Raw genomic sequence first — 26,231 nt, forward strand, 5'->3', positions numbered from 1 at the left:
AACTAATCTATATGACAGAAAAACATCACTAGTTACTTGGCATGGAGGGTTATGAGGGAGGAATTGCAAAGCACACTGGAACACTTGGGGTAATGGATGTGGTCCCTCCATCTTGCCTGTGGTGATGGTTTCCTGGGTGTTGAAACTCATCAAATTATCCATTTTTAATATGTACAGTATATTGTGTGTCTCACTAAAGCTGTGTTTTTCTTTACTTATATTTCTTTTTTTAAAAGATTTTGTTTATTTATTTGAGAGCAAGAGAGCACATGTGAGAGAGAGCACAAGCAGGGGAAACGGCAGAGGGAGACTGAGAAGCAGCCTCCCTGCTGAGCAGAAAGCCCTATGTAGGGCTTGATTCTGGGACTCTGGGATCATGACCTGAGCTGAAGGTGGACACTTAACCGACTGAGCCACCCAGGCGCCCCTCTTTTTTTTTTTTAAGTAGGCTCCACACCTAACATGGAGCCCAACACAGGGGATTGAACTCATGACCCTGAGATCAGGACCTGAGCTGATATTAAGAGTTGGATGCTTAACCAACTGAGCCACCCAGGCACCACAATAAAGCTGTTTTTTTTTTTAAAGGTGAAATGCAGATATGAAAAAGAGGAAAAAATTAATCAAACGCAAACTTCTACAGGAAAGCTAAAAAGTTCTTGAAGTAAAAGGAAAATACCAGTTACAAAACAAGATCTGTTCAAGGAGATTTTTTTCTTATTGATGGCGATTTTCATTTCTTAATTTCTAGGTTTGGATCCATAATAGTGCTATCTAAGTAAGTGACATCACTCTGAATTCAGTCTAAAATTTTCTCCTCACTGTTTCTTCTGACATGATTACCACTGTCAGTATACCGTGTTAGGTGACAGGGAAAGAGTATGAAGAATGACTGTTCCTAACACAGCAGCTAAAAATACACCAGATTAAAGATGGCTGGGGGGTGCCTGGGTGGCACAGCGGTTAAGCGTCTGCCTTCGGCTCAGGGCGTGATCTCGGCGTTATGGGATCTAGCCCCACATCAGGCTCCTCCGCTATGAGCCTGCTTCTTCCTCTCCCACTCCCCCTGCTTGTGTTCTCTCTCTCGCTGGCTGTCTCTATCTCTGTCAAATAAATGAATAAAATCTTTAAAAAAATAAAAAATAAAAAAAATAAAGATGGCTGGAAAATGTCATGTAAGAGAAGTTTGTTTCTTATCATCCTAAGTGTGGTTTTGTTACATCTTGATACTCAATGTCCCCCCTGTGAACACATCAGATTTAATAATGCAAGCAGGAAGAAGTTTAACCTTGTAGAATTTAGAAACACTCCATACATATACTCTTTATGTCAAAGAATGTTTATATGCATTTGAAATTTCCAAAAATCTCACCTACTGAAGCCAACAGGATATGAATTAAAGAATTACATCCAAATAAAATGCTCTCCAATTCTCTGCAAATCACCTACTTTTTCTCCTCACGTAGTCTTTGACAGGATGTAAATAAAATAATAATTTACATATGTTATTGGTGAAAAGTATAACAAAAGGTACAATATTTTTGGAGGTCAATTTGGTACCTCCTATTATCAAGGACACATTCCATTTCAGGGAATTTACCCTATAAATAATACAGTTGCAGGTGTCCCAAAAAACATATGCACAAAGATATTCTCTGCACTAATATTTTTCATATGCTACAAATAATCCAAATATCCATCAAAGGGGGATTGGTTAAATAAGTTATGGTACAACCATGTTATCTAAACGTTATATAAAACCACGTTATATAAATCTACATACACTGACATGGAAAGATATCCACAAGATGTTAAGTGAAAAGGCAGGTTAAATAACAGCTTGTACAATATTTGACTATTTGTAAGAAAGAAAAAAATTGATACCCTATCCCTTCTAGCTGTATATTCACTGAAAAAGACATCATCAATTTGTTTATAGGAGCTATTTGGGGGATCTGAGGATCCTCAGAGATACTTTTTCCTTCAAACAAATCAGTATTTTTCTTAAAAACCAAGCACCACTCTTAATAAAAACTTAACTAAGAAATGAAATACCAAAGTCTAGTCTCTAATAGAGAAGTGACAGAATAGAAATAGTTAAATATAAACCTGGTAATCAGACTCTGAATAAATTAGAAATTGACAGAATTAGAAATTTAGAAAATGCTTAATATTAGATTGTGAGTATAAAAAAGCATATCCTTATGGAAAAACAGTCACAATTAAAATATGATGAACTAAAAAATCATTTATCATTCTCTGTCCCATACTCTCTCCTCACATGAGAAGGGAGGTGTAATTGTTACAAAATTACTAATCATTCTAAAATGCCGAGTTAGATTAAGCAAACCAGTTTTTCCACAGGCACATCAAAACAAATCAGTAAAACTGGTTTTGAACACAAGGAAAAAGAATGGCTGTCATAGATCTATTTAAAGAAATGAAGTAAGCTTATGAGCATTATTTGCTCTAATATTAAAAAATCCCACAATTAAAAGCTTAGCTTCTAGACAGTTTGCTCATAAACCAGAGAAATCACAGTCCTGTGTTCCACTGATTCTAGAGAGAATTTTTTCTCTAGATAAGCATGCCCCAATGCCCACCTGGCTAAAAACAAAGGTAACAAAATTACAATTGAAAAATAATCGTAAAGAACTTAAAAATAATTACTACTGGCTCTATATGCCTAAAATTAAGAAGAAACTGGTATCAAAATTAACCAGGGTTAAAAAGCATCACATGGGAATCAGCAGGCCTTAATAGAAAGTTTAACCTTTTACTTGAATGAGGCTATAGTTTTACAGTTTTCCCCAGAAAATTAGGACACTTAATAGCTATTTAGAGACAAAGAACTTTGAATTGCATTATAAAAGGATAAGACTATTTCACCAGAGAATTAATTTAATTTACTATGTGAATCTGTTAATTAAAATATGCTATAATGTTAAGAAAAAATAGAATAAACCACAACTCCCAACGCTTAAATCTTCAATAATGAACATAAAACTATAGGAAAGGCTTGATATTAGCCTTTTCTACAATTCATAAGTGTTTTTTGAGCATACTATTACTGAGTACTGCTCTGGGCACTGGAGCTCCATGGCAAAGACAAGATCTCTGTTCTCATGGAGCTTATATTCTACCATAAAATAAGATACAAAGTGAATAGGAGTAAAGGCTTCTTGGAGGACAGGACATTTGAGTAACCTGAATGACAGCCACATAACACTCTGGGAACGGAGCTCCCCTGGTAAAGACAATACACAGTATGAGAGTACTACAAAATTTATTTTATTTTCTTTTTTTTAGAGAGGGGGAGAAAGAGAGATGGGGGACGGGCAGATGGAAAGAGAGACTTTTTTTTTTTTTTAAAGATTTTATTTATTCGACAGAGATAGAGACAGCCACTGAGAGAGGTAACACAAGCGGGGGAGTGGGAGAGGAAGAAGCAGGCTCACAGCGGAGGAGCCCGATGTGGGGCTCGATCCCATAACGCCGGGATCACCGCCCTGAGCCGAAGGCAGACGCTTAACCGCTGTGCCACCCAGGCACCCCGAAAGAGAGACTCTTAAGCAGGCTCCATGCCCGATCCAGGGCTTGATCTCACAACCCTGAGATCATGACCTGGGCTGAAATAAAGGGTCGGATGCTTAACTGAGCCACCCACACACCCTGAATACTATAACAATTTTTAATGGATTATCTCTAAATCAATTTCTTTAATAAAATGCATTATCTATGATTCCTATGTACACTAGTTTGAAAACCACCAACTGAAAAAAATCCTAAATGACAAATAAATGGCATGAAATGAGCAGGACAGGATTAAAATGAGAATAACACTGGGGCGCCTGGCTGGCTCAGGTGGCAGAGCCTGAGACTCTTGATCTCAGGGTCACGAGCTCAAGCCCCACATTAGGCAGAGAGTTTACTTTTTAAAAAAAATGAGAATAACATTAGTTCATGATAAGAATCAGTTTACGGATGCTAACTATATTGTATATACTGCACTAAATTATAGACCCTCGTGGTCAGGCTGAAGATATACCGTGAGATATCCACACCACTTAGAATTAACAATATTTAAACTAATCTCGTGGTCAAAAGTGGATGAATAGATAAAGATAGTCTCATCCTTAAATAATAGAGAATTGAAAATATCAAGTTAGTATTTCCCTTACTAGACTTCAAAAAATGTTAAGACTCAGAATATCTGAGGTTAGTGAGGTCAAGAGCAAAGGGTTGCTCTCCTTTAATATAATTGTGCCATAAACTGGTGTAAACTGTTTTGGAGAGCAAACTGTCACTAGCTACCAAAATTTATGATGTGCGTATTCTATGAACTTGCCACACAAAGCCCCATACAATAGCACAAAATTACATATAAAGATGTTCATTATGTATCGCTTATCGTAGCAAAAAAACAAAAACCCCCAGGAAATAGTCCAAGATCCATCGATAAGGGATTAAATAAATAAATCATGAAATACCTACAATGATGTGGTATATTATACACCATTTAAAAAAGGAATGCTGTAGAGGCGCCTGGCTGGCTCAGTCAGTGGAGCATGTGACTCTTGACTTTGGGGTTGTGAATTCGAGCCCCACTTTGGGTGTAGAGATTACTTTAAAAAAATAAAATAATTAAAAAAAAAAAAAAGGTAGGGCGCCTGGGTGTCTCAGCCATTAAGCATCTGCCTTCGGCTCTCAAGTCATGATCCCAGAGTCCTGGGATCGAGCCCTGCATTGGACTCCCTGCTTGGCGGGAAGCCTGCTTTTTCCTCTCCCACTCCCCTTGCTTGTGTTCCCTCTCTCGCTGTCTCTCTCTCTGTCAAATAAATAAAATCTTCACAAAAAAAAAAAAAAAAGGGTAACGATGTAATTTCATGCACACTGAAATGAAACATTGTCCAATTCACAATGTAAAAGGAAAACGTCATTTAATAGTTTGTAGGATTTAATTCTTTCTGTATAAAAAAAGTACGCTTATAAATAATGTACAGAAACAAAAACATTTGTATATATAGAGAAAATACCTCAAAGGATTTATACTAAGCTGTTACCAGTGGTCTTCTCTCTTATGCCTGGGGCTGATGAGGAAGGAAAGAAGACAAAGGGCAAACAGACTCCTTTTAAAATTTCAAAACATGTCTACTTTTTTTCCCCAACAGCAAACATGGATTACTTTAGAGAAAATTAAAAACGTCTTTAAAGGGGTGCCTCGTTGGCTCAGTTGGAGAAGCATGTGACTCTTGAGCTTGGGGTCATTGGTTTGACCCTGCATTGGGCACAGAGATTAGAAAAATAAAACTTTTTTAAAAAACGTGTTTAAGGAGTGAAAATGCGTTTTCAGTTTACATATAGCTTGGATCTGGGATAATATCTTTCCAGGGCTCTTCATATCACGAAACATAGAAATGGCCTCAAATATTGAGCTACATATTATAATGACACTCCTTAAAAAGAAATTCCATTCGCATTACAATTAATAGAGGGCCATAATACAAAGCTAGTATATTTAAAATATCTTTAAGCTAAACTTCAGTGACATTCTATCATGTAAAATAAAATCTAACATGGTCTGCAAAGCCTTTCAGGACTGAGTCAACCCTAAGCTTCTCCAAGTTTAATATTCATGTGACTTATCTGTAGTTCCTGTTAAAATATAGATTCAGATCCAGGAGTCTGTGACAGGCCTTTTCTAAAAGTTCTGCAGACCACACTCTGAGGAGCAAGGATCTAGTCCTGATCCCACACCATTCCCTACACTTTCATTAACTGAATTACTGCTCTTTCACACACACCATGTTCTTCATACCTCTGTCCTTTTTCTATCTTATTCTTCGTCAGAAATGGTTTTCCCCTCACCTCCTCCACTGCAAAAACGTTTACTCTTTGTCACTGTTTTAGTCCAAATGTCACAAATATTTCAGGCACGTGTAGATGCTACTTCCTTTGCATTCTAATATCCTTACGCATTTATGTCCAAATTACCACATGTGTTATTTACATGTCCATCTCCCTATGAGACAATGAGTTTGAGGAGAGAAAATATCTATCTTCAGTACACAGATATTCAATAAATGTTTTCTGAGTCCAAGTCATTAAGGTATCAATGCCACCATCTTTGAAATCATGGTGTCACAATCACTTTAATTCTATAACTTTTTCTTTGAAGTAATATTCAGCCAAAAAACTGCCAAATTATTGAAGGTAATCTCTGAAGTAAAAACATTCATATTCAAACAAAGTAAAATATAACACTATTTGATGAGATGTTTATGTTAATGGTGGAAGTAAGCCACATTAATTTCACTCTATCTTGGGGTAAAGGACAAAACAAAGATTGTACCCTTTGGTATTCTTTTCATGTAAGTACCTGAAGCAAAATAAAAATGGCATCAAATTTCTAATTTACCTAACAGTCCTAATTTATTAGGACTTTTACTACATTTTAAAAATAAATGACAAAATAGTACTTAAATCAAATGCTTACACACATAGCCCTCTCTTTATCACTCACCTTCCTCATCTATCCATTTCATGGTGAAGAGCTGTTCGTTGTCAAAGGAACACATATCTCGAACCTCACTGCAAAGGCCCTCGAAGGAGATTGAAGGTTCAAAATGTGTTATCATGATATCCCTGAAAAAGGAAAAAGAGTTTTAAATTTGAGGATGACTGAAACTAATGACGCTCTACTCACTACTAAGTGCCTGACAATCTGAAGAACGCTGGGTGTTCTGTGAGCACATCAAACATGCATTGGCTCCCGGTTAGCTATCTCTGAAAAGTAAAAAAAAAATTTTTAAATCCATATTAATAATGTTGAAAAATAAAAATAGTGGAATGTTAGCTAAACTGAATTTAAATAAAAAATTTAAAAACAGGGGTGCCTGGGTGGCACAGCGGTTAAGCGTCTGCCTTCGGCTCAGGGCGTGATCCCGGCGTTATGGGATCGAGCCCCACATCAGGCTCCTCCACTATGAGCCTGCTTCTTCCTCTCCCACTCCCCCTGCTTGTGTTCCCTCTCTCGCTGGCTGTCTCTATCTCTGTCAAATAAATAAATAAAATCTTTAAAAAAAAATTTTAAAAATAAATATAGTGGATAGGGCACCTGGGTGGCTCAGTTGCTAAGCAGCTGCCTTTGGCTCAAGTCATGATCCCAAGGTCCTGGGATTGAGCCCCGCACCGGGCTCCCTGCTCAGTGGGAAGCCTACTTCTCCCTTTCCCACTCCCCCTGCTTGTGTTCCCTCTCTCACTGTCTCTCTGTCAAATAAATAAAATCTTTAAAAATAAAATAAATAAAGAAGTAAATATAGTGGATCTGTGAGAAGCTTTAATTCCATCTCCCTCCTCGTTCAGGAAGCCCACCCTAACTGCTCTGACGGTTCTCCCACTTTGCTTAAGTATTAGTTTTCAGGAGCACACGCTTTTGTGAGGCACTGCACTCCACAGATGAATAGCTCAGTTATTGATTAGCTTCTGCCTTATATTTAACTGAAATCTGCTCCGGTCGCTGGTCCCAGATCTCCCCTCCCTAAGAAGTCTACCCTTCGTCTAAGAGATGACTCTTCAATATTTGACAAAGATCTGTCCCATCCTCTTCCTCAGCCCTCCCTTCCACAGATCAGAGCCCCCCCATGAGACTGTCACCCGTTCTTTGTATGGCACGATTTTTAGACCTCACACCTTCATTTTCACCTTTTCCCAAAGAACTCCCATTTGCCACAACTGGTTTTATAATATGACTACTATTTTAAGGTAGATACCCAAAAAACATTGGACAGTATTCAAATAAATCTACCTAACAGCTACTCACTATAAAACTTAAAATTGCAACAAAATGTTTTAGAGCAGAGGCCTGGGGTTTCCTCCAAGGAGCCACAAGAAGGCGTCCTATGATCTAATCTCCGCCCAGTAGCCAGCCACAGCATCCTTTCAAACACAGTCAGACAGCCTGAATGACTCTAATTTAACACTTACAGAGTGCTCTCTAGGTGTCGGACTGTTCTAACAGTTTTACAAAGATAATGTAGTTCACGTCCTTCCTGTCTTAAACTCTTCCAATGCCTTTCTCTCTCACGCAGAGTAAAATCCGAAGTCCCTGGCAGGGTCTACCAGGCCCTGGCTACCTCTCTGACCAACCTCTTAGACTACTTCAACAGGTAAACCAATGTTTATAGTCTACCGTCTACCCCATCTAGAATGTAAGTTTGGTGAAAGTAGGGATTTTGTTTTGTTCATTATATTCCTAGTGGCCAACACAGTGCCTAGCACAGAATGGATTCTTGAGAAATACTCACTGAAGAAAGGAACTGTGAACAGACATGGGTAGCTGGAACACAGAACACAGAGTAGGAAAAAAGGAATTTAGAATTTTAAATCATCTGTAAAAAAAAAAAGTTAAAAAACTATAGTCTTTAGGGGCTGTCAAAGGTAAGCAGACAGCAGAGCATGAAAACTGGTTGGCCTTTTCTTGAAAATCACTCTAAGCATCTCATAGCTTTCTGCCCCCCGCCTCTGAGAACCTTCTTGCCTTGGCTGTCGCAATAGCAGGCCACCCTGGCTTTGTCCCTTGGCTGTCGCAATAGCAGGCCACCCCGGCTCTGTCTGCGTTTTTGAACACTTAAGTCTCCTTGGGTCCTCAATCACAAGATAGTCTTTACACCCTCTCTCATATTCATTCTCTGTCACTCTTTCTTTCTCTCTAAACCTAATTCACATTCAATGTTTTAACAACTCTATCTAGGGGGTCTCCTAAATCTGCAATTCCAGCTTTCTGTGTGCTATTTAAGTCTCTTGATAATCTGCTTCTATTCTCAACTTGAACCCACCATTCCCAACACAAATACTCTACTACAGACCTCTGGTTGACTCAGAACCCCCACACATAAGACCTCGATGATCCAAGTTTTAATTCTGACCTTTCCACTGTTCAAGGCCCAGTTTATATAGGGAGGTGGGGATCGATTCTTTAACAGGTGCTTCAACATGAACTTCCATTAAAACTTTTCAACCACACGAGCCCAATGCTCTATACTTCTAAATCTGTCCAACATGTATCTTATGTTCCATCTTCTGTTATTTAACTCACATACTGATAACACATCCTCAACTAAATTGTACGCAACTGAAGACAAAAATTCTCGGACTTTTTCATAGATTCACATAATTATTAGCATAATAAGGACTTAAACATTTCTTAACTGAATGTAGAAGAAATACTCTCTAGGAGAAACCCATCTTCCAGAAAATGCACTTTTGACAAGGAAATATCACGGTTTATGCTTCCTTTGCCTATTAGCATTTATAGAATACTGAGTGTGTGCTGAGTGTTTAAACAAACTTTATCTTATGTTACCTTCACAATAACTGTCAAAGTAGACATACTAATCTATTTTACAGATTTAAAAAGCAAAGCACAAAGGAATATTTGCCAGTTTCTCCTAGTTAAAAAACAGAATATGAATTCAAACCCAAACCTAACGACACCTCAGTGGACACTGTGATCTGACCCTCTCCCTCCCCATCAAACCTTCTAAAAGCAACACACAGAAGCAACAGATGATTCTGGTTTAATAGGGCAGGGGGAACACACAGCTATATCCCTTCATTCTAAGGGCCCACTGAAACAACAGAAAACTGAAATGGCAAATTATCTAAGCCTTAGAAATCAGAAAAGGCACCAGCAGCGGACCAGAAAGTAAAAATCCCGGATAACTGAAAACAGACGGGGTAAAAGTGACTAACATACCAGCCCCAAACNAAATACTCTACTACAGACCTCTGGTTGACTCAGAACCCCCACACATAAGACCTCGATGATCCAAGTTTTAATTCTGACCTTTCCACTGTTCAAGGCCCAGTTTATATAGGGAGGTGGGGATCGATTCTTTAACAGGTGCTTCAACATGAACTTCCATTAAAACTTTTCAACCACACGAGCCCAATGGTCTATACTTCTAAATCTGTCCAACATGTATCTTATGTTCCATCTCCTGTTATTTAACTCACATACTGATAACACATCCTCAACTAAATTGTACGCAACTGGAAGACAAAACTTCTCGGACTTTTTCATAGATTCACATAATTATTAGCATAATAAGGACTTAAACATTTCTTAACTGAATGTAGAAGAAATACTCTCTAGGAGAAACCCATCTTCCAGAAAATGCACTTTTGACAAGGAAATATCACGGTTTATGCTTCCTTTGCCTATTAGCATTTATAGAATACTGAGTGTGTGCTGAGTGTTTAAACAAACTTTATCTTATGTTACCTTCACAATAACTGTCAAAGTAGACATACTAATCTATTTTACAGATTTAAAAAGCAAAGCACAAAGGAATATTTGCCAGTTTCTCCTAGTTAAAAAACAGAATATGAATTCAAACCCAAACCTAACGACACCTCAGTGGACACTGTGATCTGACCCTCTCCCTCCCCATCAAACCTTCTAAAAGCAACACACAGAAGCAACAGATGATTCTGGTTTAATAGGGCAGGGGGAACACACAGCTATGTCCCTTCATTCTAAGGGCCCACTGAAACAACAGAAAATTGAAATGGCAAATTATCTAAGCCTTAGAAATCAGAAAAGGCACCAGCAGCAGACCAGAAAGTAAAAATCCCGGATAACTGAAAACAGATGGGGTAAAAGTGACTAACATACCAGCCCCAAATAACAAAGTTAAGTAGAACCTTTAAAAGAGAAACGTTTTATTTACACAAGATTACTTTTCCTTCTTGAAGCATCTAATCATACTACTTGACTCTTCAAGTGCTTAACACCTACATAAGCACTCATTATAAATGCTTTCTTTGTTAAGATTTTTTTTTTTAAAGAGATTTTATTTATTTGAAAGAGAGTGAGAGAGCACCACCAGCTGGGGGTCGGGGAGGAGTAGAGGGACAGGGACAAGCAGACTCCCTGCTGAGCGTGGAGTCCAATGCGGGGCTCCATCCCAGGACCCGGAGATCATGACCTGAGCTGAAGGCAGATGCTTAACCAACTGAGTCACCCGGGTGCCCCGGATTTAATTTTTAAGTAATCTCTACACCCAACGTGGGGCTTGAACTCACAACCCTAAGATCAAGAGTTGCATGCTCCAGCAACTGAGCCAGCCAGGTGCCCCACGAATGCTTTTTAAAATTGCTTGAGAACAAAAATTTGTAAGTTAAAGAACAGAATAATGTTATAAACTTTTATTTTTCTAAAGGTTTTATTTATTTATTCGAGAGAGGGAGAGAGAGAGAGCAGGAGGAGGGAGAAGCAGACTCCCCGCTGAGCAGGGAGCCTAGGCAGATCTTGATCCCAGCACCCTTGATCCCAGGACTCCTAGGACCCTGGGATCATGAACTGAGCGGGAGGTAGATGCTTAACCATCTGAGCCACCCAGGCACCCCTGTTATAAACTTTTAGAATGTAAAAATTACTAAGAAAAATCAAGATGTGGAGAAAGTAAAAGGAAGTATAAATTCAAAATGTTTCTTTCCTAGTGGAGAGTCAATACTTTATCTAAAACTAATAATTTAAAAAATAAAAACAGGGAACAAGAAAAAAANCGTTATGGGATCGAGCCCCACATCAGGCTCCTCTGCTATGAGCCTGCTTCTTCCTCTCCCACTCCCCCTGCTTGTGTTCCCTCTCTCGCTGGCTATCTCTATCTCTGTCAAATAAATAAATAAAATCTTTAAAAAAAAAAAAAATCTTTAAAAAAGGAAAGACAAAGAAAAAACCAAATAACCCAAATAAAAGATGGGCAAAGGACTTGAACCAACATTTCTTCAAAAGGATATATGAATAACCAACAAGCTTATGAAAAGATGTTCCAACATCACTAATCATTAGGGAGATACAAATCAAAACCATAATGAAATATCATCTCACACCCATTAGGATAACTACTATCAAAAAACCCAAAACAAAACAGAATAACAAGTGTTGGCGAGGATGTGCAGAAACAGAAGACTTGGGCACTGTTGGTGGGAATGTACAACAGTGCAGCAGCTACAGAAACAGTATGGAGGGTCCTCGAAAAGCTGGTGGGAATGTACAACAGTGCAGCAGCTACAGAAACAGTATGGAGGGTCCTCGAAAAGCTAAAAACAGAATTTCCATATGATCCAGTAATTCCACTTCTGGGTACAGGTCCAAAAGAACTGCACGTAGGGACTCCAACAGATATTTGTACACCCATGTTCATAGTAGCATTACTCACACTAGCCAAAAGGTGGAAGCAACACAAGTGTCCATTAACAGAGGAACGGATAAACATGACCTGAGTTCGTATATAAACACAAAAGAATATTATTCAGCCTTTAAGGAAATTATGGGACACCTGGCTGGCGCAGTCAGAGGAACATGCAACTCTTGATCTCGGGGTCGTTAGAGCCCCACACTGGGTGCACAGATAACTTAAATAAATAAATAAAAATAAATAAAAGTAAGGACAGTCTGACACATGGATGAACCTCGAAGACATTATGTTAAGTGAAAGGCGCCAGTCATGAAAAGACAAATACTGTATGATTCCACTTCACTGGAAGAGTGGTTCCCAGGGGCTGGGGGGAGAAGGAAATGCGGAGTTGTTCTATAGGTACAGTTTCAGTTTTACAAAATGAAAAAGTTCTAGAGGTTGGTTGCACAACAATGTGAATATGGTTAACACTACTGACTGTACACTTTTTTAAGTGTGTACAGTCAGTACATTTTTATGGTTAAGATGTACATGTAATTTTTTTTNTATAGCCCTCCTTAATACCCATCACCCAGTGAGCCCATCCCCCCACCCACCTCCCCAGCAATTTTCTCAAAATACCCCAAGGTTATTAGTATGAGGGAGTAAGGGTTGAGAGAATTAAATAAGAGAGGGGCACCTGGGTGGCTCAGATGGTTAAGCGTCTGCCTTTGGCTCAGGTCATGATCTCCAGGTCGTGGGATCAAGTCCCAGGATGGGAATCCCAGCTCAGCGGGAAGTCTGCTTCTGCCTCTGCCCCTGCCCCTGCCCCTGCCCACGCTCGTGCTCTGTCTCTCTCTCTTTCTCTCAAATGAATAAATAAAATCTTTAAAGAAAAAAAAATAAGAAAAGTAAAGGGTCCCATAGACTTTCTCTGGCAAAGAACGAGTATGGCACTATGTTTTTTGAATGCAAGGGGAAAAAATTAACATCAGATATCATCAAAACGTGACTTCCTTATTAAGGTCCACATGAAGTTACAATTAACACATATGTAAGCGTGTCTGTAAACAATAGGGATTTTTAAGAAATCTTCTTTTTCAAGAGCTAAAAAATATTTATCAGAACAAATATTTTTAAAATAATCCTCAAAAAACATAAGTACAAACATCCTAAAGAGATCCGTGAAGGAGTCATGCTTTATCAACCGCCACTCCTTAAGTTCCAGGAACTAAAACATTTAAGGGAGTTTTATATAAACACTTCTCTAAGTAATTGAGAAAGCACCATGTTCATACCCTCTACAAACACCAGATCCTTATTATAGCACGAAAGCTAAAAATGAGCTGCAAAACAAAGATATTACATTCTAAAGGTATAAAACGAATTATGCATGAAAGATTTTTTTTTCTGGTTTTAACTTCAACATTAGCATAAATTATCTTACCACTGGTCTTTGAGAGAATATAGTCTGCTTCACCACAAAGATTCCCAAAATGGCAAATTTAGATATAGTTTTAGCTGAATTTTTAAAAAAGAAAAAAAAAAGCAGTTTAATTCTGCTACTGGGCTTCGGAAGGCAAACTACTTTAAGCTTTCATTACGTTCCTATGTTCTAAAATACAGAATCTGAAGTTTTTCTGTAGGACTAATTGCTTTTAAAAATAAACCTGAAAAAAGAACCACCAGTTCAGTCCTTCTGCTATCTCAAAATAAGCTTTTCTCCAAAATTAAATGTAGTATAAAGAGAAAAAAGTCTTATTTGTAATCACTGATATAATAGATTTAGGCAGAATTATCCATGGATGGTAAAATCACTGGGTTAAAGGTTCTGAGGAAAAAGAATATTATACAATCTCATAGTATCACTCCTCAAATTAACTGTTATTCGTAAAAAAGTTATGAAGTCATATCCATTTTTAAATGACCAAGACGATAGATGCGGCCCCCGGGTGGTACAGCTGGTTGAGTGTCCAACTCTTGATTTGGTCTCAGGTCATGGTCTCAAGGTTGTGAGATCGAGGCGAGCCACACACACTCCCCACACCCCCCCATCCCCATCCCCACCCCGAGTCAGGCTCTGAGCTCAGGTAGGAGTCTGCTGGAATTTCTCTTTCCCTCACCCTCTGCCCCTCCTTGAGTGTGTGCGCGCGCTCTCTCTCTAGTGAATAAAAAATCTTAAAAAAAAAAAAAAGAAAGAAAACTGGCTCAGAAAGAACTGTGAAATATGAATTTGACAATAAAGCAAAACAAGTGATTTTTAAAAGCCCCATCAATACAGTAATTTGAGAAAAAGAAATTTCTCTGAAGGCTAAGACTCAGCTTTGTGCTGTGGCTTACTAAGCCTCAATGTTACCATTCATACAATGCAGATAATGATATCTCACTCTGAATATTGTCTATTGTCGTGAAGACTAAATAAAAATAAGGGCAAAACACTTATAGTTCTTGGAACAACTGGGTACACTTTTACAAAGATTAGTTTCTATGCTCTTTGGCATTCCGCAAAGGGGGAAAAGGAGACTGGGTATCTTTGAAGATAATTTGTGAAATTTTTCTAAGTATTGATAATATTTCATTAAGATAAAAGACCACTGCTGGGGTGCCCGGGTGGCTTATCAGTCAAGCATCCAACTGTTGATTTCAGCTCAGATCATGATCCCAGAGTGGTAAGAGGGAGTCCTGCACTGGACTCCATTCTGGGCATGGATCCTGCTTGAGATTTTCTCTCCCCATCTCTCCCTCTGCCCCCCCGGTGCTCCCCCTTTCCCTCTCTTAAAAAAAAAAAAAAAAAGATAAAAGATCACTGCTAAAATTCAGCACTGTCTAGAAAACCTAGCCAAATAGTTAAGAAAGATAAGTGAGATATATAAAGAAGAGGCAAAATTGTTATTTGCAGATGACATTATCTAGCTATAAATTCTAAGATAGTTAACTAAGAAAGTATTAGAATAAGGTGACCAGTTAAACTTAAATATTCAAAAATAGATGGTATAGAATAAACCTGTGAAAACAAAAGACCCTATTCACAAAAAGAACAAAATTATAAAACATTTAACAATAAATTTAACAGGAAATGTGTAAGAACTAAGGGACAGGAACTTTAGTGAAAAAAAATCAAATAAATAGGTATTATACCTCATACTTACAAGGCAAAGCTCAATATTATAAAACTATCAGTTCTCACATTAACCTATAAATTGAAAGCAATTCCAAATCAAAATACCAATAAGATTCCCCCCTCCCCGCCCCGGGGGCAACTGGGTGGCTGGGCACCTGGGTGGCTCGATCAGTTAAGCGTCTGACTCTAGGTTTCAGCTCAGGTCATGATCTCAGGGTCCTGCAATCAAGTCCCACATCGGGGCCCCACGCACAAATGGGAATCTGATTGCCCTCTCCTTCTGCTCCTCCCCTTGCTCGCTCTCCCTCTCTCTCTCTCTCTCTCTGGAATAAATAAAATCTTTTTTAAAAAAATAAAGTAAAATAAAAAAATTAAAATAAAAGGTTTTTTTTTTTCCCTGAAACCTAGAAAAACCTTCAAAAATTGATCTGGAAGAGAAAATAAATGTACAAGAATAGCCAAGAAAATTTGGAAATAGAAAATAAATGAAATCGCCTTTCCATAGCATATATCAAAACTAACTACAATAATTAAACCAATGGTGGTATGTGCAAAAATAGATTTCTCCCCAAAATCAATGAAACAAGCGCGCCTGGGTGGCTCAGTCAGTTAAGCGTCTGCCTTCGGCTCAGGTCATGATCCCAGGGTCCTCGGATCGAGTCCCGCATCAGGCTCCCCACTCAGCAGAGAGTCTGCTTCTCCCTTTCTCTCTCCCTCTCTCTCACCCTCTCTCAAATAAATAAAATCTTAAAAAAAAAAAATCAATGAAACAGAATACAAAGTACTTATGTTCATCTGAGAAATTATATGGAAAAAGTTGTCCTTCAACTCAGTGGTGAAAGAACCTATTCAATAACCATATTAGAATACATTTTTTAAAAATTAAGTTGTATCAGTACACCACAAATAACTAACCCCCCAAATACCAGATTTATTGAAAAGATAATCACTTGAAAAGCTTTGCATAATAGATGAAAAAATAAAATATTTTTAGATGAGAAACACACATACCTAAGAGAACCCAGAAGCCATAAGGAGGGGGTTGGGGAAGGATGGATTTGATTAAATAAAAGTGAAAAACTCCAGACAAGCAACAGATTAGAGAAATGCTGGCAACTTTTTTATCAGACAAAATGTCAATGTCCCTTCAAATAAATTAATAAAAAAAAGACAGAATCCAAGAGAAAAACTGGGCAAAAGACATGAATAAACAAGCTACAGAGGAACTACAAATGATCAGTAATGTATAAAAAGGTAGCTGTAAAAAAAAAGTTAGCATTTGTTGCCTATTCTATTGGGAAATTTTTAATTTTTTTCAAGACTATTTATTTTTGAGAGAGAGCACAAGCAGGGGGAGCAGCAGGCAGAGGGAGAAGCAGACTCCCACTGAGCAGGGAGCCCGAGGCAGGACTCCATCCTAGGACCCTGGGATCATGCCCTGAGCCGAAGGCGGCTGCTTAACAGCCTGAGCCACCCAAGTGCCCCTACTGCGAAAAATTTTAAAGGCCAATAATGTGCAATGGGAACACAAGGAAAACACTTCATTTGTACACTGTTGTTTGGAACGTAAATTGGTAAGTGTTTGGAGGACAATATCAAGTTTTAAAACAGGCAAATTTGGACCACGTTTGAAGAATATATATTAAATAAAAAGGATGTTCCTTCAGCATAATTTGAAATAGTGATTTAATGAAAGTAATTTTTTATGCTCATCAGGAAAAAGATTAAATTATGGTATAACAATACTATAGAACAGTATATATCAATTATAAAGTAAGCAGGTTGCTCTCTATAAATGTATCTATTATCCCTGTCTACGTTAAAATGGAAAGATGATCATGAATGAAAACAAATCATGTTGCAGAAATGTGTAGAAATATGAATGTTTACTTGAAAAATAAAAGGGTATGTGTGTACACAATATCTATACTTACAGATATATTAATATGATGGAGACTATCCCAAACTATTAACAATGGCTATCATTAGGAAGTGGGGGTGAGAAGCTACAAGGGGAACTTTCCACTTTATGTACATCTGTATTTTTAAAATTTAGTTTTAATGCCTTGCCTCTGTCATCTGCATTTGGTCACTGGTGGCATTTATCTATCATCATTCTCAGCCACATTCCTATGTAGGTTAGCTGTCAGGTACAGGGCTTGAGACATACAGAAGGCACACAATAAACGACTGTTCAGTTAATTCTGGGCATTTCCACCTGGATGCCCGCAAAGCATGATGAACTCAAAACCCAGTTGCTTGTTCCAGGTAATGAATTACCTCCTCCCACTAATCTTTTCCTCCTCTATTCCCTAGTTTCTCTCAAATAAGAAACCTATTGTTGTCAGACTCCCTCTCTTTCCCACAGGCAATCAATCTGTAATTCCTATTGAGTCTATCCCCTAAAATCGCTGTTCAATCCATATCCTCGTCCTCCTCTGAATCTCTCAGCGGGACTACTTCCAGAGCCTCCAAATTAGTTTTCATCCACTCCTAATTCATTGCCCATACTGGTTCCAAGAGTGAGCCTTCTAAGATGAAAATCTAAGCGTGAATCTCTCTTACTTAAAACCCTCCCCAATGAAAAAAAGTCCGAAGCCCAAAGTACGACATTGGAGAATCTTCGTGAGTAGTGCTTATGAGCCTTCTTCGCCACGCTTCTTATCAGTGCGCACTTCACACTTTATGTCCTAATAAGGAATGACTATGGGACTAACAACTAAACTGATCTGAATTCCGCAAACATACCACACAGGCAGTTGTGCAATGCCTGGAATGACCCCCACCCAACATCTTCATCAACCAGGCAAGTCTATTTAACCTTTAAAAGCCTCAAAGGCTTTTAAAGAGGCCTTCATCCTCTAGGAAGGTTTCCCAAACCCCAAACACCTCCCCAATATCCATCCCTGCAAGCGCCTTACACATAAACACATGCACGCTCCTTTATTAACTCTTCTATGCCCTTCCTCCTAGAAGTTTCTCAGTCCCGTGACGGCAGAGGCTTAGATTATCCACCTCTACGCCCTCTGCGTGCACCCTAGGACCATGTGCTTACCTTAGCGTATGAACTAGGTATTCAACAGTATTTATTAAAGTGCATTTAAACACATTCTAGGTAATATGTGAAATCCTAAGCAAGACTGGAATTTTAAAAATTCAGGTTTTAATTATGCTCATTTCAACCATTAAAAAAAGAAACAAAACTCAAGTTCCCTTAACAAGAGCGTTGGAAGTTGTATTAGAAAGTTATCAGACCTCCAGGAAGAATTTTTTCTGCAGAAAGCTGCTTCCTTCTCTGCTTTCTCAGACCTGACATTTGCACATGGTCGGTCTTGGCCTCACTAGCCTCTCCCTTAACTCTTCAGCTCCAGTCTTCACTGCTAACAAGCAATTTATCTCTATATTATCTGATTCAAATTTCTGAGAGAGCTGTTTTGGTTTTTGGCACCAGGCCACCAAGTCCTTTCCCTTTCTCTGATAAAGCTATGATCAGTGGTCCTGTGGTTAGGCGCCATGCCAGAAGCTCCAGGACCTAACATTCCCCCAACTCCCAACTCAATATACTATTTGCATTTCCTTAGAACATTATAGAGATATACTTTATATTGTTAAAAATATTTTGCAATACTTTTGAAAACAACTCTTGCCAAGACTTGTTCACAGAAAAATCCGGCATACTTCTTCACTGAACCAGCTATACAATCCAAATATACAAGGAGTTAATCTCTTCCTATTTGCAGATGTGCACAGAAAGAATCCTCTAGATTTTATAACTGTTCAACAGCAGTGGTTTAACAAGTTTTACAACCTTTTTGCAAAATTTCCCATACATTTATAATGTAAAATGAAATGAGAAGTCCAGACATTTCCTTGTTAAACTCTATCCCATAATATCAAGTAACTTTAATATAAGGATAAGCACATACAATAGCAATTTATCACTAACCAACAAAACCTGTTTCTCTTCCTCCTAACACTACTAGGTAAAGATTGAAGAAGGAAGGCCATTCACTGACAAGCTCCCATGTCAAGGAAAGAAGGGTGTATAGGCCATGACACAGTCAGAGTCTTCTTTTTTTTTCTTTTTTTTAAAAATATTTACTTATTTATTTTAGAAAGATCTTGGGTGCGTGCTGGGGGAGGGGCACAGAGACAGGGAGAGAGAATCTCAAGCGGACTCCCCACTGAACGTGAAGCCCCACACTGGGCTCGATCTCACCACCCCAAGATCATGACCTGAGTCAAAATCAAGTCAGACAACTAACCAACTGAGCCACCCAGGAGCCCCAATACAGTCAGATTCTCAACGCTATTAATCTCTTGCTTAAAAACTAGAAAAAAATCTAATTAAATCTGTTATATCTAGAGAGACATCAGATTTGCACTAAGAACAAATTTAACTGAATGAGAGAACACTACACACATCTTTGAAAGGAGAAGGCAATTTATTCAGTAAAAAATTCTGGCTATTCCAAGATTCAGTGTTCACTGGAAAGAAATACTGTTAGAAGGGGATAAGGAGAAAACTTCTTGATAATGACCTTTCATAAGACCTGAAAAAAAAAAGAAACTTTTTCAAATGTCCTTATATTTCTTGATATAAAGGAAGGATTTTCTATTTTAAAATCAGGTAGGTGTTCTAGTTAGCCAACCTGTTTATTAGCTATCCTCATTGGTGACTCATTTTAGTTTCATCTGTAGTAATGAGCAGCTGACTCTGTAATATTAAAACCACCAGCTTAGACTATTGTTAATAAACATATAATCTTAACAGATCTAATTTCAGGGGACAGAAATTGGTACAATTTAGAGAGTGCTGATGTTGTCTTTAAATGAGGCTTCAAATGAAGGCACTGTTAGAAAGCTTTCAATGAATAAAAAGCAATAAAGGGCAAGGGCTTTATTCTTTCATTCCCTTAGCAAAAATTTATAGATTTTAAAAAACAAAATGTTAACTTGAATGTCTTGGAGAAATTTTAGTCAGGCACTAAAAGGGTTATATGTCCTCTTTTATTCTCTTTTGTAAAAATAATTGTAGCAATAAGCCAAGATAATATGACACCTACATTCCTAAAATATAACAGACTTTGATTTCTTTCCAAAGGAGAAGTTTACAATAATTTTGATTTACTAACCAGGCCTATTTACATTTGTCAAACCAATAAAAGCGGGAAGGAAAAACTAATTTCTTCCTCTTCATAGTTAAAATCACTGGAAACTATCTAAATTTAATAAGCCATGAATTTACATTGTTCAAAGTCTTAAATATAAACCAGAGAGCTGAAAATAATAGTTTAACAATCAAAAATTGAAAAGTAAGCAAAAGTCAGTATTCACCCAATTTCTCATCTTTGAGAGGAAGGAATTAATAGGTATTATCTAAAGTTGAATCATGAAACAAAGTATAATTTTAAAGTAATAAAGGCAACCTCCAGAAGAATAGAAATAAACTGTCAACAGTATACCTCTGGGAGTTGGGACTATGGGATGGAAGACACTTACTTTATACTTCTGTACAATCTGCACCTTCCTACCATGTGAGTATATTCATTTAATCCAGTTTTTTAAAACTGTGAATAATGAGACACCTTAAAAAAAAAAAAAAGAAAGGAAATACCTACTATATACTTCATTCTCTGGGCCTAATAACTCATGGACTGTCAACTTTATAAAATGGAAAGTAAGGGGCGTCTGGGTGGCTCAGTTGGCTACACGGCTGCCTTCAACTCAGGTCGTGGTCCCAGGGTCCTGGGATTGAGCCCCACGCCCCCCCCCCAGCTCAGCGGGAAGCCTGCTTCTCCCTCTCCTTCTGCTGCTCCCCCGTTTGTGCTCTCTCACTCTCTGTCAAATAAATAAATAAAATCTTATAAAAAAAAAAAGCCTATATGACTAATCACTATGCTTAAAAAAAAAAAAGGTAAGTGAAATATCTCATCTGTCAAATTAAAGGTAAAGGAAGCAAAGCTTTTTTCCTTCCACAGTACAAAGGTCATAGCTGACCATATTCAAGTCAACACAGCTCTTACGACCGCTACAAACTTTTAAAAAACATACACACACTTCTTGGTATTGTTTTAAAATGAAGACCTCCTTGATCGGTTTAAGCAAAAACACTGATACTGTCCAAAATAATTCTTGTAAGCTACTGCTGAATACAGTGAAGCTAATAAACAAGAGGTCAGAGGCTACATGGCAGCAAGCGAACTAGTAAGTCCTTACATCAAATCAATAACACATTTTAGGGCTTCTATTTCCTTTGAAATCAAAACAAGAGAGGCGTTTTTAAAGTTTGCTATCTTCACTGATCCCCTCAGGAATGTAAAAGTATGCATTGCAGTTTCAACCTCCTAGTGTTTGAGTTTTTTTAAAGCAATTTACTTCTGCTTGGACAAACAGACAGGCCAAAGCCATTGGGTTTTCTGTTAACCCTTCCTTAGCTTCAAATCTTCATGGTCACACTAACATTTCACCTTTCTAATGCTACTAAACGTAATTATCTCCTCTTTCAAACCACCACAGAATTCAAAGGAAGGGGGATACTTCAGGCCAGTGATTATAGAATATGATTTAAGACAATAATATTAGGACTGGGTTATTCCTGGTAAGCACAGGAGTTATAACTTAATAACAACAGGAGTAAAGATCACAGATTTTAAAACTGTGCCTCGGCCGGTCCTCTTCTCTCCTTGCAGTATCCCCCCCTATCAAATGGTCTCAAGCAACACTGACAAAGAAGCATTCACAAATTTTTAATTTACACATATACAACCTAATCTTGACGAGACCTAAGTACCTAATGAACATCCCTAAAAACGCATCAACTTTACTCTTCAATAATAACTCCTATGCCCAATACACAGGCAGCCTGACCATAGTCCGGATACACTTTGTGAACTCTTCTAGGCGAGGAAGGTAAACCTGAGTTAGAGAACCAGAGGCTTTAGGCCTTCTGGCAATCAAAAGAGCCAGCAATCTAAAGTAGTCTGTCTTTTCAGCCCCTAGCAAACTTAGTTCACTGAGGCATCACTCGGAATCAACTCTCAATCCCAAACACATTCAGACTTAATGACGTAAAGCCCTTGTAAATCTCTTAGTAAGCGAGTCTCTCTCGAACCCACCAGGTGGACCTACTCTATTCCAAGGCTCCTCCCTCGGACCCTAGTCTGGACCATCAGCCGCGCGACTCCCCGGCACCCTGCAACACACCTTGGGGTGCCCCAACGTAGCGCCCCATGCTCCTCCCCCGACCACCTGGTCACCCATCCCGAGTCCCTTAGAGTCGCCCGCCCGGACCAATTCGCCCACATCTCCAGCCCCTCACCCTCCTCCCCCCCAAGTCCAAGTCGAGAGGGCCTTTCCTCTCCCTTCCCACCCCCACCCCTACTCTGGGACACTCACCCGCGATAGTAGGCTTTCACCCGGACCTGGTGAGAATGGTCCCCGCTGCCGCCGCCTGCGATCGGGTGAGACATGGTACTGCTGTCCCTCTGGGTCGGCATCTCCTTACTCCCCCGCCTGAACGCCGGAGGCCGACGGTGCGGGGGGCGCGCCGGGCGCCGTGGGGGACTCCGCTGCCCGAGCCTCTTCCAGAGCCGCGGCTGCCGCTTGCTTACCCGTTCACTCCGCCCGCGGCGCGGACCCAAGGGTCGCCTCGCCGGGGCAGCCGGAACCGCGCGGCTCCTCCCGCCGCCCGGGCCCAGCACGCCTCCCCGCTTCGGTCCCTCCCACCTCGCTCGCTCCAAAGGCCCACATTCCGGGGGAGGGCGGGCGCAACCATCGATCCATTTCAAGGAGCCTCAGCGCCCGGCTGAACCATTCTTACGGAGGCTAGGGAGAGGGGGAGAGAGGATGGGAGACGCTGGCTATCACATCACATAGGCCGGGAGGGAGGCTTCCTTGGAAGCTGTGACTGAGAGAATGCCACCGTTCTCCTTAAAAGGCCCCTTTCCTGCAGGGAAAACATTAGGGGACAAAGGCTGCGGAATCTCACCCCTGTTTCCTAACTTGGTGGCGTCCGCGGTCGGTCGACTAGGGACTGGGCTAGATTTGCCCTGCCGGGTTTCTGGGATTTGGAGTCCCGATGGGATTCTGGGACTGGAGGTTCTTTACGTAGAAAACCACCCTCCCCTTCTAGCCGCCTGAGTCTGTCTCCAGCTTGCACGCCGCTGGGAGCGTTCGGCTCGGAAATCCTGAATTCAGCTTGGGCATCTGAGGTCACTGCAAATGATTGGGCTTCGTCACGATCTACAGTTTGTTGCCTGATGAATTCTCCCTTCCAATTGCATAAATATCTCAATTATACAGCGCCTTTTTGGGAAACAAGACTTTGGTTACCAGCTCAGCACAGGCTCTTTTATGGAAAGAATTTAATAACATATGTAACAAATGTAAAAATGAACGTAATAAAGGAGGAAACTCAACTAGAAGGTATGATGAAAGACCGACATTTCTTCCTTTGCAGCCCCCATACCTAGGCCCTTGTATATAGGGCCATTGCATGGCACAGGTGCACAGTATTTATCCAATCCATCCAGCAGAAATTTTTTTTTTTTCTGTCACTGCCTAGCCAGAGATAGCAGTATATAGGATCCGACCTTGTATCCTAGTCTCTGACATCCACTGATCTTGGCTCTGTCACATACTGCAATTACAGATAGCATGAATCCAGCTCCTGCATCAGCCCTGGCACCGACACATGCCAAAAAGGTTGGAATAATCAAGGAAATAACTTTCTCTACTATGATAAAATAGGGTTAGAGGATTGACTCATCAGTTACGTCTGACACTTAGTCTGGCATGATGTCTTTCAAATGCTACAAACTTGGATTATAAACACTTTATTTTTAAGATTTTATTTATATGACATAGAGAGAGCAGCACAAACGGGGAGCAGCAGAGGGAGAGGGAGAAACAGGCTTTTTGCTGAGCAGGGAGGCCGCGTGGGGGGGGGGGGGTTGTGCTGGATCCCAGGACCCTGGGATCATGACCTGGCTGAAGGCAGATGCATAACCCACGGTGCCACCCAGCGCCCCTGGATTATAAACTCTTAATAAAAAATTCTTGTGGAAAGACTTGGTATCGGAGTATTGAGAATTGGGGACCTGCATCAACATGTTAAATATGAATCAATTAATTATGAAATATAAGCTATTTCTGAAGTGAGATTGTGAAATTTTAATTGGATTAATAGAAAATTTAGTATGCTTATGACAAATTTGAAAGATTATATAATGCTCTAGAAAAGGAAATTTACGTTATATGGGAAGTGAGAATTTAGAAACGTATGACATGAAAAGCTTTTTATTTTGGATTCTTATCAGTTTGAAAAATCCTTCGTCATTGGCCTCATGCTCTGAAGGTAATTACTATTTTCAGGGGAGGCTTATTGCTTACTTTGTCATCAATTAGAATCTGTAAATTGTAAATATGTGTTTCCATGTCTTGGCTATTGTAAATAATGCTTCATGGGGGTGCAGATATCTTTTCAAGGTAGTGTTTCTGTTTTCTTTGGCTAAATAACCAGAACTGAGATTGCTGCATGTCATAGTTCTATTTTTAATTTTTTTTAGGAACCTCCATTCTGTTTTCCATAGTGGCTGTGTTAATTTACATTACCATCCTAATCTCATTTTTTGATTATTCATTGCCGGTGTATAGAAAATTAATTTTTCATGTATCTTGTATCCTACAACTTGCTGAACTCATTTATTAGTTCTTATAGTGTTTTGGTGGATCCCTTAGAATTTCCTATACACCAGATTATGCCATTTTAGAATACAAATGGATTTACCCCTTTCCAGTTTGGATGCCTTCTATTTCTTTTTCTTGCCTGAATACATTAGCTAGAACTTCTAGTACTATGTTGAATAAAGAGGAAAGTGTGAACGTTTTTGTCTTATTGTCAATCTTATGTGGCTAGTTTTCAGTCTTACACCATCAGATGTGATTACTCTAGATTTTTTTTTTTCAGATGCCCTTTTTCAGATTGAGGAACTTCTATTCCTAGTTTGTTGACTTTATTTCTTTCTTTGTTTTTAAAGTAAGCTCTATGCCCCACATGGGGTTTGAACTCAAGACAGGGAGATCAAGAGTCACACGCTCTACCGACTGAGCCAGCCAGGCATCAGACTATTTTTATTTTGAAAGAGTGTTGGGATTTGTTTAGCACCTTTTCTCTATCTATTGAGATAATCCTGTGGTTTTGTCCTTTATTCTATTGATATGGTATGTCACATTAATTGATTTTTGGATGTCAGCCAACCTTGCGTTCCTAGGACAATTCTCAACTGGTTAGGACGTATCATCCTTTTTATATGCGGCTCCATTCAGTTTGCTAGTATTTTGCTGAGGAATTTCAAATCTGCACTCATAAGCATTGTTTCCTTTAACTCTTTGGACACAATTATTATGATAGTCGTTCTGAAGTCTTTTCTGCTAAGTCCAACATCTGCATCCTCTCAAGGGCAGTTTCTATGAGCCTGGGTCTCCACTGCCTGTTTGTATGTCTCACTATTTTTTTGTTGCAAACTGTACATTTCCACTGTAACAACTCTGGAGACCGATCCAGACTGGCTCCAGGGTTTGTGGTCATTGTCGTTCGAGTCTGTATTTGTTGCGTGACTTGGCCAGACGAGTTCAGTAGAGTTCATTTCCCCCACAGTGTGCAGTTCTGCTGTCTCCCCGGGGCTCTGGCATGCGTGCTGACACCCTGACTCCTTCTCCTGCCCCTGGGGATGACAGTGGTTTTAGTCAGGTTCTCTGACTCTTTTCCTTCTCTCCCTATCCAGCTTCTGGTTGGTTTGCCTTTATTGATATTACTCCTAGCTGTTAGCCTCCACTAATTGGCAAATGATTGCCCCAGTGCTTCTGACAATGCCCTGGGCCATAAATGGTTCCATGGTCTGATCCAATAGTCATTTTTTATT

The 26,231-nt window shown here is 39.4% G+C and overlaps 1 protein-coding gene across 4 annotated transcripts in view; it reads right to left on the bottom strand.

Annotated features, from left to right (window-relative positions):
- PRKCI (protein kinase C iota) overlaps window positions 1-23,066 on the bottom strand; it is a 72,421-nt gene extending 49,355 nt beyond the window's left edge. The window contains exons 1-2 of one of the 4 annotated variants that reach the window (XM_034663037.1): window positions 22,705-23,063; window positions 6,524-6,645 (exon numbers count right to left, since the gene is read on the bottom strand). In XM_034663037.1, the coding sequence (XP_034518928.1) occupies window positions 6,524-6,645; window positions 22,705-22,805 (223 nt within the window). In that variant the 5' untranslated portion in view covers window positions 22,806-23,063. Of the gene's footprint in view, window positions 1-6,523; window positions 6,646-22,704 lie in introns of those variants that run through there. The other 3 variants (XM_034663045.1, XM_034663066.1, XM_034663074.1) reach the window with 3 other exon arrangements.
- Window positions 23,067-26,231: the final 3,165 nt, after the last annotated feature.

This window comes from Ailuropoda melanoleuca, chromosome 1, assembly GCF_002007445.2.
Source record: "Ailuropoda melanoleuca isolate Jingjing chromosome 1, ASM200744v2, whole genome shotgun sequence".
In the NCBI taxonomy this organism is placed as follows: Eukaryota; Metazoa; Chordata; class Mammalia; order Carnivora; family Ursidae; genus Ailuropoda; species Ailuropoda melanoleuca.